At 35.9% G+C, this 17,161-nt stretch overlaps 1 protein-coding gene across 1 annotated transcript; it reads left to right on the top strand.

The window, feature by feature from the left end:
* The first annotated feature begins 1,587 nt into the window (after positions 1-1,587).
* Positions 1,588-15,702, top strand: LOC123563389 (NADH dehydrogenase [ubiquinone] 1 alpha subcomplex subunit 6-like). The gene is made up of 3 exons (XM_045356145.2): positions 1,588-1,746; positions 6,608-6,723; positions 15,402-15,702. Exons 1-3 carry the CDS (start codon positions 1,620-1,622, stop codon positions 15,531-15,533), a joined length of 375 nt encoding a protein of 124 aa, XP_045212080.1. The 5' UTR covers positions 1,588-1,619; the 3' UTR covers positions 15,534-15,702.
* Positions 15,703-17,161: the final 1,459 nt, after the last annotated feature.

Here is a 17,161-nt window from a genome sequence, read left to right as displayed (position 1 = left end):
TAATATTTTATACAAATAAGGGAGAACCTTTTCAAATTGTCAATATTATTTCGAGATTATTTTAAAATATCATATGTTAACTATAATGGGTTTAAATTAAATAAACTAAATTTCAATTTCATGTCAAGGAAATATGTGACAGATTCAATAATCCTTTACTGCTTATCAAGCAGATTGTTAAATTTACTTAGACTTTAACATTTAATTTGTAATTCTTTAAACAACGGACATACTAGAATATTCTGTTATATATATTTTTTGCATCGTTAATAAACATAACATTTTCAGTAAAATCAAATAAGATCAAATTAGTAATTATTCATACAATGGACATACTAGAATATTCTGTTATATTATTTTTTTGCGTCATTATTAAAGCAGCATAACATTATTCTAGTAAAATCAGATAATATTTTATTGAACGGTCATACTAGAATATTCTGTTATGTTATATTATATATATATATTTTTTATTTTCTGTTATATTATATTATTTTTGCATCTTTAAGCAGCATAACATACATCTCTGAGTCTGTACACAGGTTTTTTTTACGTGGTCTTGCAGGCATAATGACAGATTTTAAACAGTAGTAACGCTCGAACATGTATATCATAAAAGATGATAAATTTAGGTGGAAATTTTAATATTATATACAAAATACAAAATCTTTCCAAATGAGTAAAGTCACCTACCTGTATAACTCCAAATATCTTGTACAGACAATCTAAACATCCAAGGTGTGATTAACACTTAATCACCTAGATGAAATAATTTATTAGTCTAATAATTGCAATTGCAATTACTTACTTTGAGAAGGAGAAAAAAGGTGCAAAAACCATAAGTGTACCTACAAAGGACTAATTAAATATCATTTTCCACTGAATAGTTGTTTGTAACAATTTTTACAATACAACAGAGCAATAATTTAATATAACTGAAAGATTTTATCAAACAGACAGCTTGAATGGATGCAATCAAGAAATCTGCAAAATATATTCATTTCTTAGAAAGGGAATTATTTATGACAAATTAATTATTGATATTTATTTCTGTACAAATTTATCATATATGCTTCTATATTCGAAGACATATATTTTAGAATGAATATATTTAGATATTTCTTTTCACTTGATGGTATAAAGAAAACTGCCTGAAATAATTTACTCATATCTTTTTTAAAAATTTAACCATGCTATCTTATAAAATTTAAACTTGAAAATTAAAGTAATACAATCTGTTGGCACTGCTTTCAATAATTATTATCGTAATTGCACCTAATTTGTCCATAGTGCATCTTTAATAGTCCTTAGTGGCCCATAGTGCCTCCTTAGCGGTCTTTGCTAGGAAAACTGCCTGAAATAATTTACTCATACCTTTTTTATTTTAACATTTATTTCTTAGATTTTTCTTAAGGGTCCTTATTGTACCCTAAGTCACCCCTTAGTGGTCCTTTGTGCTCACTTAGAGGTCCTTAGTGGTCCTTTGTGCCTCCTTAGTGGTCCTTAGCGGTCCTTAGTGGTCCTTAGTGGTTTATTGCAGGACCGTCGAGTAATGCCCGTCGAAACAGAGACGCAGAAAAAAATAGTGTCCGATTACTAAAGCTTTACAAAATACAAATATGGCGACTTCCAAGGCCATACAAGGTCTCAAACATGCAAAACCTATTTTATCCGCAGACAACGTGGAAGCTAGAAGGCGAGTCATTAATTTATACCGCGCATGGTATAGGCAAATTCGATTTACCCGTAAGTGAATGCTAAAGACATCCTCTTCGTGTCAAAAAGTCTAGTTTAACCCAAAATTGTGGATATTCGTCCCAAGCATTTTCGTAACAAATAAAAAATGTACAGTTGTATATATATATTTAAAAATTGAAGTTGCTTTCCGCTTTCTAACTGTTTTTGCTAGGTTGAGCAAATGTTTAAGGAAAATGTTGTGGTACACCAAATATTTCCTGTAGTTTAAACAACTTGTTTGAACGGATAGTCGGGACACCTCGGGCTCATTGCAGAATGCATCCAGGATTTCCCTTTGAAATAATAATCAGCTCTAATACCCTGTTCAGACTACATCCCTGTGACATAAGTTTTCAACGACATAAGGAATCAATAATCCAAATAATAATACGTTTCGGGACAGCGTGATAACTTTTGACTGTCGCTGTCACCGTCATGTCCAAACTTATTCTGCATATTTCTGTAAGGAAATCCCCAATTAAAATCCATTGGGAACGTTTTCTGGTACATGTACAAAGTAGGCCTATTTGTAATGATAACATCTCTGATAATGGATTTATGTTGACATTAAAGCATAAACTTGCCTCGCTGACATTTTATGAATGTATATTTTTAGCTCACCTGTTTCGTGATCGCTCGATGGGGTCATCTGGGGTCAAAAACTAGGTCATTAAGCAGGGATCACTTTTGGCCGTGATTTCACGATATTCTCGCATTATTTTGGTGAAAATCGCATAAATTTTGCTCAAATGCGCTTAAAAATCGCATCCGCGTGGCCGTAGATCTTTTTGCCGAAATTGCAACTTTTCGCTGCAGTGCGGTCTTGCCGTTACTTAATATTCGTATGACATTCATTTAGGCGCTTGAATTTCGCTTTTATCTCCATAGAGCGTCCGATGATTATGACTACCAGACAAAAATAATCTGTTTTCGCGATGTTTCAAAATACCACTGAAACAGAAATTTAAGCATTTGGAAGGCCGAACTTTCTGCCTCCATTCGCGCGGATGAATAGCGATGAGAATAACAAGATGGTGGAGAAACCCCCTAAGTCCCTTCATAAAAAACTCTGAACGCCCAAATTTCCAAATGAAATGGTTGAGGGTAGGGTTATAAATAAGTTTGACATTAAAATTGTTTTGACCTAATGGAAGTGTATCAAGTCCAGAAAGATTAAAACATAACTGAACTTCAACTTTGACAAAGCAGCTTTGAAGTAAAATCATTAGGGGAAAAATGCATGTGGACCCAAGACTTGGTTACAACTTTCATCAACCTATTCAGCAATTCCTGGCACTGAATTTTAGAGTTGTAAAAGGTGTCTCTGAAAGGAACTGTTTTGTTTATTTACAAGATAATTGTTCTTACAAATAAACAGATGTTTGCTTTTCAGTGTAATAAAAGCTGTCCGCCGATGTAAAATCCCATTATAAAAAGAAAAAATCCCATTCATTTTGTCAAAAATCTCATTGATTCAAGGCAAATGGGAATTAATCTCATAATAGTATCTGCTAAAAGTGATCCCTGACTAAGTCAAATCAAAGAAAAACCTTGTGTATGCGATAGAGGCTGTATTTTTCAATTGATCTTCATGAATTTTGGTCAGAATGATAACCTTGATGAAGTCTAGGCCAGTTTCTTAAATGGGTCATCTTGGGTCAGAAACTAGGTCACTAGGTCAAATCAAAGAAAAAACTTGTGTATGCGATAAAGGCTGTATTTTTCAATTGATTTTCATGAAATTTGGTCAGAATGATTGCCTTGATAAAATCTAGGTAGAGTTTTGGTTAAGTTTTTGTATGTAAGCTGGTATCTCAGCAACCACCTGTGGGAATGGATTGAAACTTCACACACTTATTCACTGTGATAAACTGACCTACATTGCACAGGTTCCATAACTCTATTTTGCTTTTTACAAAATTATGCCCCTTTTTCGACTAAGAATATTTTGGTTAAGGTTTTGTATGTAAGCTGGTATCTCAGTACTCACTAATTGGAATGGATTGAAACATCACACACTTATTCACTGTCATGATCTGACATGCACAAAGCAGGTCCCATAACTTTATTTTGCTTTTTTTCAAAATTATGCCCCTTTTTTCAACATAGAAACTTTTGGTTAAGTTTTTGTATGTAAGCTGGTATCTCAGTATCCACTTATGGGAAAGGATTGAAATTTCACACACTTGTTCACTGTCATGATATGACATGCAATGCAAAGGGTCAATAACTCAACTTAGCATTTTACAAAATTATGCCCCTTTTTCAACTTAGGAGTTTTTGGTTAAATTCCTATATGTAAGCTGGTATCACAGTACCCACTAATGGGAATGGATTGAAACTTCACACACTTGTCCACTGTCATGAGCTGATAAGCACTATGCAGGTTCCATAACCCTATTTTGCTTTTTTATTAAATTATGTCCCTTTTTCGACTTCCGTATTCATTCAATCGACAAGGCTGTTGAATAGTCGAGCGTTGCTGTCCTCCGACAGCTCTTGTTTTTTTATCAAGGGAGACTTTTCGGAAATTATTTTTGTGTCAAAAAATGAATACAAATAAGGGGGTTATGCCTTTAGAGCATCAGTAAGTTGATGTCTAACATCACTGACCATGTTTAAAGCATAAAAAGTGGAGTTTTACAACTTTTGTTAAAAAGTTGAAAAAAATATTCTCCAATGCCATAAAAACATTTAGGGTCTGGTCAGAAATTTAGGGTAGGTCGGGATACCGGAAACAAACAATTTTTTTTTTACGCCTTACTAGATCAAATAAAAGAAAAACCTTGTGTATGCGATAGAGGCTGTATTTTTCAGTTGATCTTCATGAAATTTGGTCAGAATGATTGCCTTGATGAAATCAAGGTAAGTTCGAATATGGGTCATCTGGGGTCAAAAACTAGGTCACTAGGTCAAATCAAAGGAAAACTTTGTGTATGCGGTAGAGGCTGTATGTTTCAATTGATCTTCCTGAACGTAATTCGGAATGATTGCCTTGATGGAACCTAGGTAGAATTTGAATAAGGATCATCTAGGGTCAAAAAGTAGGTCACTCTAGGTTAGATAAAAAAAAGACACCTCGTGTATGTGATAGAGGCTGTATTTTTCAACTGATCTTCATGAAATTTTGTCAGAATGATACTCAGCTAGCCTTGATGAAATCTAGGTCAGTTCGAATATGGGTCATCTGGGTTCAAAAACTAGGTCACTAGGTCAAATCAAGGCAAAACCTTGTGTATGCAATAGGGGCTGCATTTTACTCTGTAGTTTTTATAAAATTTAGTCAAAATGGTTGCCTTGATGAAATCTAGGTCAAGTTCGAATATGGGTTGTCTAGGGTCAAAAACTAGGTCACTAGATCAGATCAAAGAAAAACCTTGTGTATGCGATAGAGGCTGTATTTTTCAATTGATCTTCATGAAATTTGGTAAGAATGATAGTCTTGATGAAATCCAGGTCAAGTTCGAATATGGGTCATCTGGGGTAAAAAAACTAGGTCAAATCAAAGAAAATACTTGTTATACTCAAGATTTTTGCTCCAATTTTAATGATAATTGGTCAGAATATTTATTTCCATGAAATCACTAGGTCAAACATGTTTACACTGTTATGGTGTGTTATGGTGTTTTTCTCAGGTGAGCAACCTAGGGCCATCTTGGCCCTCTTGTTTAATGTCTTCGTTTTCCTAACAGTAAAATGCAGATAAGGGATGACAGCTATAAAATATCAGATCATAAAATCAGTCATACCGCCAATCATGCTTAAAGTCTGTACCTTACATTGAATTTAGTACAAATCATCACCTATCACATGAAACAGATATTGATTTGCATTTTATCAACGTTTTAACCATATTCAACGCTATTTAATATATTTTCAGTGAGTTATTGGTAAGTCCTATTCAGATTTGCGTTTAATGAATATTATTGATTGTTAAACTTTGGGCACCTGACATAAATTGGCCCTGTTCGGTGCAACTCATGTTGACCTTTAGATCCTTTGGTTACTTCTGCGAAAAGGAGTCCTTTTCGCACTTTAGACATACCGGGGTGATTTACTTAAATCAGTACTGTTGTCTGGAGCCGTAGGCTTGGCTGGAAATAATCCTGGTGGGTACTTTCGTCGGCAATAAATACCTGTACCTTTTTTTAGTGTGAACACACATGAATATTGTGGTTTTAAAATCTATTATTGGCTTTCCCACTAAATCTGGCATTTTGGCAGGAGAACAGTGCATGGTTATCTTTAAATTAGTGTTTATGAACAACGGATGCAATAGATTTGAATTCTTTATCTTCTTATATCTGCATGCCTCCTTGTTTGTTGTCTTGATTTTTTTATTACAAAGCATTCCCTAAAACAGCCATATTTCTGCATCCATGTTTACTTCCCATAATGCAACAATGCTTATAATATCATGCCTCAGTGGGATGTTGTTCAACGCCAATCTTAAAGGTCAAGTCCAAACTTAGTAGTGGGTCATGCATTAAATTTTAGATCAGTCAAGTAGACATGGTTTTTAAGTTTTTAATCCACTTCAGAATAGTTCCATTTCAGTGTGTAAATGCACACTGTGAATTTGGTATGAGATGTATTACAATATGAGCTGCTCAGTCACAGGTATCTTCCAGCATCACAAATGAAACCACCATATAGATTTGATCAGAATTAATGAATAATAATTGCACATAAAAATATTTGCATGCAAGTTGCAGGAATGAAATATTTACTACAGAATAATTTTCTTGATTGTATCCTCGACAATCTCACAATTGTTCTCATTTAGTATCATCTGAAAACACTGCTGCTCATTATAAATATATTTCCTGGAAAAGTAGCATTTTCAGATATTTGATTTTTTTTCTTCCAGTTAATGACTATGACCTGAATCTTTCTCCTGAACAATGTAAACTAAAGCTTAGGGAAGAATTCAACAAGAATCGCCATGTAACAGACATCAGAGTGATTGACATGCTGTGTATCAAGGTAAAATGGCTCAAGTTTTGTTATTAGCTCGACTATTCGAAGAATAGTCTAGCTATTCTACTCACCCTGGCGTCGGCGTCACACCTTGGTTGAGTGTTTGCATGCAAGTACATACAGCCATCAATTAAAGGCATTATAGCTTTGAAACTTATTTTTTCTTTTTCTAGGTCAATTTCCAACCTCTCAGGGTCAAGTCCCATAACTCTGACATGTATTTTGAGCAAATTATGCCCCCTTTTGGACTTAGAAAATTTTGGTTAAAGTTTTACATGCAAGTTACTATCTCCAAAGCTAATGCAGATATTGATTTGAAACTTCACATGTGTCTTCGGGGTTATAAAACTAGTTGATAGCAGCAAGTTCCATAACTCTGACTCATTTTGGCCAAATTATGCCCCCTTTTGGACTTAGAAAATTCTGGTTAAAGTTTTGCATGCAAGTACATACAGCTATTTCTAAAAGGCATATAGATTTGAAACTTATATTTTCTTTTTCTAGATCAGTTACCAACCTCACTGGGTCAAGACCCATAACTCTGACATGTATTTTGAGCAAATTATGCCCCCTTTTAGACTTAGAAAATTTTGATTAAAGTTTTACATGCAAGTTATTATCTCCAGAACTAATGCAGATATTGATTTGAAACTTCACGTGTCTTCGGGGTTATAAAACTAGTTGATAGCAGCAAGTCCCATAACTCTGACCTTCATTTTGGCCAAATTATGCCCCCTTTTGGACTTAGAAAATTCTGGTTAAAGTTTTGCGTGCAAGTACATACAGCTATTTCTAAAAGGCATATAGATTTGAAACTTATTTTTTCTTTTTCTAGATCAATTACCAACCTCACTGGGTCAAGTTCCATAACTCTGACATGTTTTTTGAGCAAATTATGCCCCCTTTTAAACTTAGAAAATTTTGGTTAAAGTTTTACATGCAAGTTATTATCTCCAAAACTAATGCAGATATTGAATTGAAACTCCACATGTGTCTTCGGGGTTATAAAACTAGTTGATAGCAGCAAGTCCCATAACTCTGTCCTTCATTTTGGCCAAATTATGCCTCCTTTTGGACTTAGCAAATTCTGGTTGAAGTTTTGTGTGCAAGTACATACAGCTATTACTAAAAGGCATATAGATTTGAAACTTATTTTTTCTTTTTCTAGATCAATTACTCACCTCACTGGATCAAGTTCCATAACTCTGGCATGTATTTTGAGCAAATTATGCCCCCTTTTGGACTTTGAAAATTCTGGTTAAAGTTTTACATGCGAGTTTCTATCTCCAAAACTAATGCAGACATTGAATTGAAACTTCACATGCGCCTTAGGGGTTATAAAACTAGTTGATAGCAGCAAGTCCCATAACTGATATGCATTTTGGTCAAATTATTCCCCCTTTTGAATTTAAAACTTTTTTGATATTTAACCTTTTTATACGCCCGTTTGAAAAATGGGACGTATTATGGGAACGCCCCCGGCGGGCGGGTGGGCAGGCGGCGTCCTCAGACCTTGTCCGGAGCATATCTTCTACATGCATGGAGGGATTTTGATGAAACTTGGCACAGTTGTTCACCATCATGAGACGGAGTGTCATACGCAAGAACCAGGTCCCTAGGTCTACGGTCAAGGTCACACTTAGAGGTCAAAGGTCAAATTCAAGTATGACTTTGTCCAGAGCATATCTTCTTCATGCATAGAGGGATTTTGATGAAAATAGGCACAATTGTTTATCATCATGAGACGGAGTGTCATGCGCAAGAACCAGGTCCCTAGGTCTAAGGTCAAGGTCACACTTAGAGGTCAAAGGATACAAGAATGAAAACTTTGTCCGGAGCATATCTTCTTCATGCATAGAGGGATTTTGATGAAAGTTGGCACAATTGTTCGTCATCATGAGACGGAGTGTCGTGCGCAAGAACCAGGTCCCTAGGTCTAAGGTCAGTGTCACCCTTAGAGGTCAAAGGATACAAGAATGAAAACTTTGTCCGGAGCATTTCTTCTTCATGCATGGAGGGATTTTGATATAACTTGGCACAAATGTTCACCACCACAAGATGGAGTGTCGTGCGCAAGAACCAGGTCCCTAGGTCTAAGGTCAAGGTCACACTTAGAGGCCAAAGGTCAGATACAAGAATGACTGTCCGAAGCATTTCTTCTTCATGCATAGAGGGATTTTGATGTAACTTGGCACAATTATACACCATCATGAGACGAAGTGTCATGCGCAGTTCCCTTCTTTAGAATTACTTCCCTTTGCTATTACTATAAATAGCTTATATTGTAACTTTTTCATTACTAGACGTAGGGAAAAATCGAGACCACTTTTCTGTAGTACAACATGAATGTTACATCCAATTTTGAGGTGTATTTTGAGCAATCTCTACCTGGTAAGGATTTTTGTGTGGACTTAAAAAAATTTTTTTTTGTATTTTTTTTTTTTTTTTGTAAAGATTAACTTCCCTTAGTTGTTACTATAAATAACTTATATTGTAACTTTTTTATAATTGACCGTAGGGAAAAACCAAGACGACTTTTCTGTGGTACAACATAGTTGTTACTTTGTAATTTTAGGTGTATTTTAAGGTATCTCTACCTGGTAAGGAGTTTTTTTGTGAACTTAGAAAAACAAAAGAATTACAATGATTACTAAACAACCACAAAATTAAAATTACATCTGCAAATACAGGTGCTAGAGTAAATAAATTTGCTGTGATGGGCGTATATTGTGACATTCTGGCACTCTTGTTAGGTAATATTTTCCTGCCTCTGGGACAATATTTCGAATAGTCCAGCTTGGCTGTCTTACGGACAGCTCTTGTTTTAATATTTTTCTTTCAAAGTTGAAGTAGGGGCCTCCGTGACCGAGTGGTTAAGATTGCTGACTTCAAATCACTTGCCCCTCATCAATGTGGGTTCGAGCCTCACTTGGGGCATTAAATTCTTCATGTGAGGAAGCCATCCATCTGGCTTACGGAAGGTCGGTGGTTCTACCCAGGTGCCGGCTCGTGATGAAATAATGCATGGTGGGGCACCTGGGGTCTTCCTCCACCATCAAAGCTGGAAAGTCTTAACGTTAAACCCAACAAAATAGATAAAAAATAATTCAAAGTTGAAGTGATAAATTTTATTATTATTTATCATATACAAAGAAGATCTTATGTGTCTTTTCAGATTGAATTTATCAAATGTGAGGCTCTACTGAGCATTTTATTATTTTTAGCTCACCTAAGCACCTAAGTACAAAGTGCTCAAGGTGAGCTGTTGTGATCGCGCTATGCCTGTTTTCCATCTGTTATCATATTATTGCCCCAATCTTCATGAAACTTGGTCAGAATGTTACCCTAATCAAGTCAAGGACAAGTTGGATCTTCATAAGATTTTGTCAGAATGAATTTCTCTATCAGATCTAGATCAAGATTAAAATTGGGTTGCATGAGGTCAAAATCTGTGTAACTACATCAAATCATAGAAAACCTTGTTGAAATTCTAGAGGCCACATTTTTCAGTTGATCTTTATAATATGTTGTCACTGTGTTTGTCTCTATGAAATCAAGGTAAAGTTCAAAACTGGATTACCTGAGGTAAAACTAAGTCACTGGTCAAATCATAACCATATTAATACTTAAGAGTGCACATTTTCTACTTTATTAGCGCACCTGAGCAATGCTAGGGAGAGTTTTTGTGATTGCTCGATGTCCGGCGTCCATCGTCTGTCTGCCTGTCTGTCGTCTGTTGTCTGTCAACATTTAGCATGCTGTCTTACAGACAGCTCTTTTTTGTGGGAGGTCTCTTCTTCCAAATTTGTGTCTTGCATATCTCAAAAAGTATTTGACAGGTCAACTGGGGGTCATCAAACCTTGCTGGATTGTCATTCAGGATGTGAAGTTGTACACCTTGCGTTTTAATTGGAATTTCAGATAGCCAGACCAGAGTTATGGCTCATGATTTTTATTCAAAATTATTAATAACAAGAGCTGTCGGAGGACATCAACGCTCGACTGTTCAACAGCCTTGTCAATTGAATGAATATTAAAGTCGAAAAAGGGGCATAATTTTGTAAAATTGCAAAACAGGGTTATGGAACCTGTAAAATGCATATCAGCTCATGACAATGTCCAGACAGTTGTGTGAAGTTTCAATCCATTCCCATTAGTGGGAACTGAGATACCAGCTTACATACAAAAATCTTAACCAAAAACTGCTTAGTTGAAAAAGGGGCATAATTTTGTAAAAATGCAAATTAGGGTTATCTGTTCACTGCATGTCAGATCATCACAGTGAACAAGTGTGTGAAGTTTCAATCCATTCCCATTAGCGGGTACTGAGATGCCAGTTTACATATAAAACTTTAACCAAAAATTTCTAAGTTGAATAAGGGGCATAATTTTGTAAAAAAGCAAAATAGGGTTATGGAGCCTGTGCATTGTAAGTCAGTTTATCACAGTGTATAAGTGTGTGAAGTTTCAATCCATTCCCATTAGTGGTTACTGAGATACCAAATTACATACAAAAACTTAACCAAATTGGGACGCGGACGCCGACACTTGGGTGAGTCCAATAGCTCTACCTATTCTTTGAATAGTCGAGCTAAAAAGGTTTGTGTTGCATGTATCTCAAAAATATTTGACCTAGGTTTAGCATGTGCAGTTTATCACCTTGAGTTTTGTTTGAGATTTCACTCAACCAGACCAGAGTTTTGCTCTTGACTTAGTCAAACAATTGCATAAAAGGGCATGAAAGTTTGTGTTAAGTATTTGACATCATATATCATATAACTTTAGCAGATTGTTATATAGCATGTGAAGTTGTGTTCTGTTTGGGATGTCATTCAGACCAGAGTTATGGACCTTGACTTAGTGGAAAATATACTTTATGTGCTACAAAGATTGTGTTGCATTTATTTTAAAAGAGTAGTTGACTTATGGTCATGAAACCATGTTGGATTATTATTCATCAAGTGATTTTTGTGCAACTTAGTTTTGTTTTGAATTTCTTTCTGCAAGACCAGTGTTATGGCTCTTGACATAGTCAAAATACATGTATGCATTAAGGGCATCCATGTATCTCAAAACGTATTTCACTCAGAGTCATAAAACATTGGAGGATTGTTATATAGCACGTGAAGTTGCTCACCTGTTGGTCTGTTTGGGATTTCACTCAGCCAGACCAAAGTTGTGGTCCTTGACTTAATGTAAAATACACTGAAGTGCTTAAAAGTTTATGTTGCATATATCGTAAAAAATGTTTCACCTAGAGTCATGTGTGTGCGCGTGTCCATCCGTCTGTCAACAATTTCTTGTCTGCACGATAGCAGCTTCATTTATGATTTGATTTTAACCAAACTTGCACAAAACTTGTTGCACCATAAGATCTTGGTTCCTTTCTTGAACTAGCCAGATCCCATTATGGGTATTAGAGTTATGGCCTCTGAAAGGGCCAGAATTAGCTATTTTGACCTTGTCTGCACAATAGCAGCTTCATTTATGATTTGATTTTAACCACACTTGCACACAACTTGTATCACCATAAGATCTCGGTTCCTTTTTATACGCCCGTTTGAAAAACAGGACGTATTATGGGAATGCCCCTGGCGGGCGGATGGGCGGGCGGGCGGGCGGCGTCCACAGACCTTGTCCGGAGCATATCTTCTACATGCATGGAGGGATTTTGATGAAACTTGGCACAGTTGTTCACCATCATGAGACGGAGTGTCATGCGCAAGAATCAGTTCCCTAGGTCTAAGGTCAAGGTCACACTTAGAGGCCAAAGGATACAAGAATGAAAAATTCAAAAATGACTTTGTCCGGAGCATATCTTCTTCTTGCATGGAAGGATTTTGATGTAGCTTGGCACAGTTGTTCACCATAATGAGACGGAGTGTCATGCGCAAAAACCAGGTCCCTAGGTCTAAGGTCAAGGTCACACTTAGAGGCCAAAGGATACAAGAATGAAAAATTCAAAAATGACTTTGTCCGGAGCATATCTTCTTCTTGCATGGAAGGATTTTGATGTAGCTTGGCACAGTTGTTCACCATAATGAGACGGAGTGTCATGCGCAAAAACCAGGTCCCTAGGTCTAAGGTCAAGGTCACACTTAGAGGCCAAAGGATACAAGAATGAAAAATTCAAGAATGACTTTGTCCGGAGCATATCTTCTTCATGCGTGGAAGGATTTTGATGTAGCTTGGCACAGTTGTTCACCATAATGAGACGGAGTGTCATGCGCAAGAACCAGGTCCCTAGGTCTAAGGTCAAGGTCACAGTTAGAGGTCAAAGGATACAAGAATGAAAACTTTGTCCGTAGCATATCTTCTTCATGCATGAAAGGACTTTGATGTAGCTTGGCACAATTGTTCACCATCATGAGACGGAGTGTCATGCGCAAGAACCAGGTCCCAAGGGGTATGGGCCAAGGTCACACTTAGAGGTCAAGGATACAAGAATGAAAACTTTGTCCGGAGCATTTCTTTTTCATGCATTGAGGTATTTTGATACAACTTGGCACAAATGTTCACAAGCATGAGACGGAGTGTAATGCGCAAGAACCAGGTCCCTAGGTCTAAGGTCAAGGTCACACTTAGAGGCCAAAGGTCAGATACAAGAAAGACTTTGTCCAGAGCATTTCTTCTTCATGCATGGAAGGATTTTGATGTAACTTGGCACAATTGTACACCATCATGAGATGGAGTGTCATGCACTGGTCCCTTCTTTTGAATTACTTCCCTTTGCTGTTACTATAAATAGCTTATATTGTAACTTTTTCATTACAAGTCGTAGGGAAAAATCGAGACCACTTTTCTGTAGTACAACATGCATGTTACATCCAATTCTGAGGTGTATTTTGAGCTATCTCTACCTGGTAAGGATTTTTTTTATGGACTTGTAAATGTTTTTTTTTTAAAGATTAACTTCCCTTAGTTGTTACTATAAATAACTTACATTGTAACTTTTTTATAATTGACCTTAGGGAAAAACCAAGACCACTTTTCTGTGGTACAACATTGATGTTACTTTCAAATTTTGGGTGTATTTTAAGGTATCTCTACCTGGTAAGGATTTTTTTTGTGGACTTAAAAAAATAAAAGAATTACAATAATTTCTAAAAAAAAACAACATTGTAAACAACTAGAAAATTAAAATTCCATTTGCAAATACAGGTGCTAGTGTAAAGAAATTTGCTGTGACGGGCGTATATTGTGACATTCTGGCACTCTTGTTTAAACTGGGGAGATTCCATTATGGGTTCCAGAGTTATGGCCCCTGAAAGGGCCAGAATTAGCAATTTTGACCTTGTCTGCACAATAGCAGCTTCATTTATGATTTGAATTTAATCAAACTTGCACAAAACTTGTGTCACCATAAGATCTTGGTTCCTTTCTTGAACCGGCCAGATCCCATAATGGGGTCCAGAGTTATGGCCCCTGAATGGGCCAGAATTAGCTATTTTGACCTTGTCTGTACAATAGCAGGTTCATTTATGATTTGATTTTAACCAAACTTGCACACAACTTGTATCACCACAAGGTCTTGCTTCCTTTCTTAAACTGGCAAGATTCTATGGCCCCTTAAAGGTTCAAAATTGGCTATTTTGGCTTTTGCAGCCATGTAGAGACTTCATTTATGGTTTTATTTGATACAAACTTCCAAAGTATCTTCAACAACAATAAATCTTGGATTCCATGACAAATCAGATCCAGTCGTAGGTTCCAGAGTTATTTTATATCTGATTACCTCCCCTGATTGTAATCAAAATGGATTTATATCAGTAAGTACTTATAGGACTTATTTGAAATTTCATTATTGTTATTAGTTGGACTGAGACAATCAGGGTAGATAACTATGGACTGATTTTATGTCAAATTACCTCCCTTTATTTCAAATTAAAACGGGTATATCTCCGTAACTAATGAAGATACTGATCTGAAATTTCATTTATGTCAACATATTTATTTGGCAGATCCTTCTTTTGTTCACTTACAATATTTTTTTTTTTAAATTACTTTCCTTTTACATTACTATAAATAGCTTATTTTTAGTAACTTTTTTATTATTGGCCATAGGGAAAAACCGAGACCACTTTTCTGTGGTACACTACAACATGGATGGTACCTCCAATTTTTAGGTGTTTTTTGACATATCTGTACCTTGTAAGAATTTTTTTCTTCTTTTTGGTTAAATTTCTTCCCTTTGTTGTTCCTGTCCTTTGGATTTAGATATTTTTTCTGAGGACCTTCTTGTCCTCAAGTGCAATGATAACAGGTGAGCGATATAGGGCCATCATGGCCCTCTTGTTTTATCTTACTGTGCAAGATCAGAGTTATGGCCCTTGACTTTGTAAAAAAGTAAACTGCATAAAAGTGTGTGTCCCATGTATCTCAAAATGTACTTGACCTAGAGTCATCAAACATTACTGGATTTGTTTTGACTTCTTATCATGTACTGTTAAATAGATCATCACTACACTTTGTAGCATAGCAGTATAAACTTTTTCCAGATTTTTTCTGTCCGTGGATGTGTAGCAGATTTACTGAATTGCTGAAGCAATGCTCAAAGGGACACTCAGTATTAGAGGTCTTTAGGTATCATTAAAGCTGAGGTGTTGCAGTGTGACCTTAATAGCTTTAGTTTGATTGAAATCCCCTTAAATGCTTACCTTGACCATTTTCTGTCTTTGTTTTAGGGTCAGCAGGATCTTGAGGAGACGAAAAATGTATGGAAACAGGCAAATCACGTGATGGCATACTTCAAACCAACACACAATCCCAAACCTGATGACTTTATATCAAAATTTTACGATGGTCATGAACCATAAATTGTTTGCCTTTCATTTTTGTTATATTAGAATTAACTGTTGTATAGATGAAGCAATTCGAACTTTCTAGAATTTTTGTCAGACAGACTTGGCATTTTATTACCAGAATTTTTTGTGTTTGTGAAATTTGGTAGTACAACGTATGTATCTGATTAAATTATAAAAAATGTGTTTTATACTTTTTTCATTTGATATATATGTAAACACTTCCTTGCTTAGTCGTTTTCAAGAGTTAACTTTTATGTCACTGTAAGTATCTACCAGAACTTTTTCCCAATTGGCCTAATATTTACCCTAACAATTTTGTTCTTATGTTAATTCCATCTGCTAGAATTTCTTGAATCATTTAAAGAAGTGAAAGAATTTTTAAAATCTGCTTAAAAATGAGAAAGTTATGAGCATTTAAATATTTGATCAAAATGGCGGCCATTTTGTTTCCATAGCAACAAAAAACAAAATGGCGGATTTTTTAAAAATTTCTAGATACATATCTGAACTGTATTTACTTATTTCTGTAAAACAATTTTACTACCTTTTCAAGTTATAATGAAAGAAATTACCATGTTTTACATCTTATACTCAAGAAATATATAATTCTATTTAAAAGGTTGTTTGTTAAATAAAGAATTCAGCAGTGTGCAAATGACGTTATAAACACACTAAATGGCTGCCTCCATGATCAGCCATTTTCTAAAATTTTAAACTGCCATATCTTTTTCAATAGTTATCCGATTTTAAAAATTCTGTCAGCGTTATGAAAGACTTGAGAATGGCTCTCTTATAAAATTAACTTATTATCAGGAATTCCTTACCCTTTATGAGTTATGGAACTGTTATTTAGAAGTAGATGCTTTAGCACTTTTTATCTGTTATAACAAACGTGGGAAGATGAATGTACATCTTATTATACCCCCACCAAATATATTTGTGGGGGGGGGGGGGCTATTTACGAGTCAGTTTTGTTGGTTGTGTCTCATCGCGTCGTGTCGCGAAATCTATTGTCTCAGTTATTACTAAATGGATTTGATTCAAACTTAAAACAGATGTTCCACCTTATCACCCGCATCATGTGACACAAGATACATAACTCTGACACCATTTTTCATGAATTATGCCCCCTTTTACTTAGAATTTAAGGTTAATTTTGATGCATTTTCACTATATCTCAGTTATTATGCCCCCCTTCGAAGAAGAAGGGGTATATTGTTTTGCAGATGTCGGTCGGTAGGTCGGTCGGTCGGTCGGTCTGTTGGTCGGCGGAATGTAGACCAATCCGTTTCCGGATGATAACTCAAGAACGCTTGGGCCTAGGATCATGAAAATTGATAGGGAGGTTGGTCATCACCAGCAGATGACCCCTATTGATTTTGAGGTCTGTATGTCAAAGGTCAAGGTCACAGTGACCCTGAATAGTAAAACGGTTTCCGGATGATAACTCAAGAACACTTGGGTCTAGGATCATGAAAGTTGATAGGGAGATTGGTAATGACCAGCAGATGACCCCTATTGATTTTGAGGTCAGTATGTTAAAGGTCAAGGTCACAGTGACCCTGAACAGTAAAACGGTTTCCGGATGATAACTCAAGAACGCTTAGGCCTAGGGTCACGAAAGTTGATAGGGAGGTTGG

Source organism: Mercenaria mercenaria, chromosome 2, assembly GCF_021730395.1.
Source record: "Mercenaria mercenaria strain notata chromosome 2, MADL_Memer_1, whole genome shotgun sequence".
NCBI classification, from domain to species: Eukaryota; Metazoa; Mollusca; class Bivalvia; order Venerida; family Veneridae; genus Mercenaria; species Mercenaria mercenaria.
Note: the sequence above shows the minus strand (reverse complement) of the source record. Positions and strands in the feature narration are given on the sequence as shown.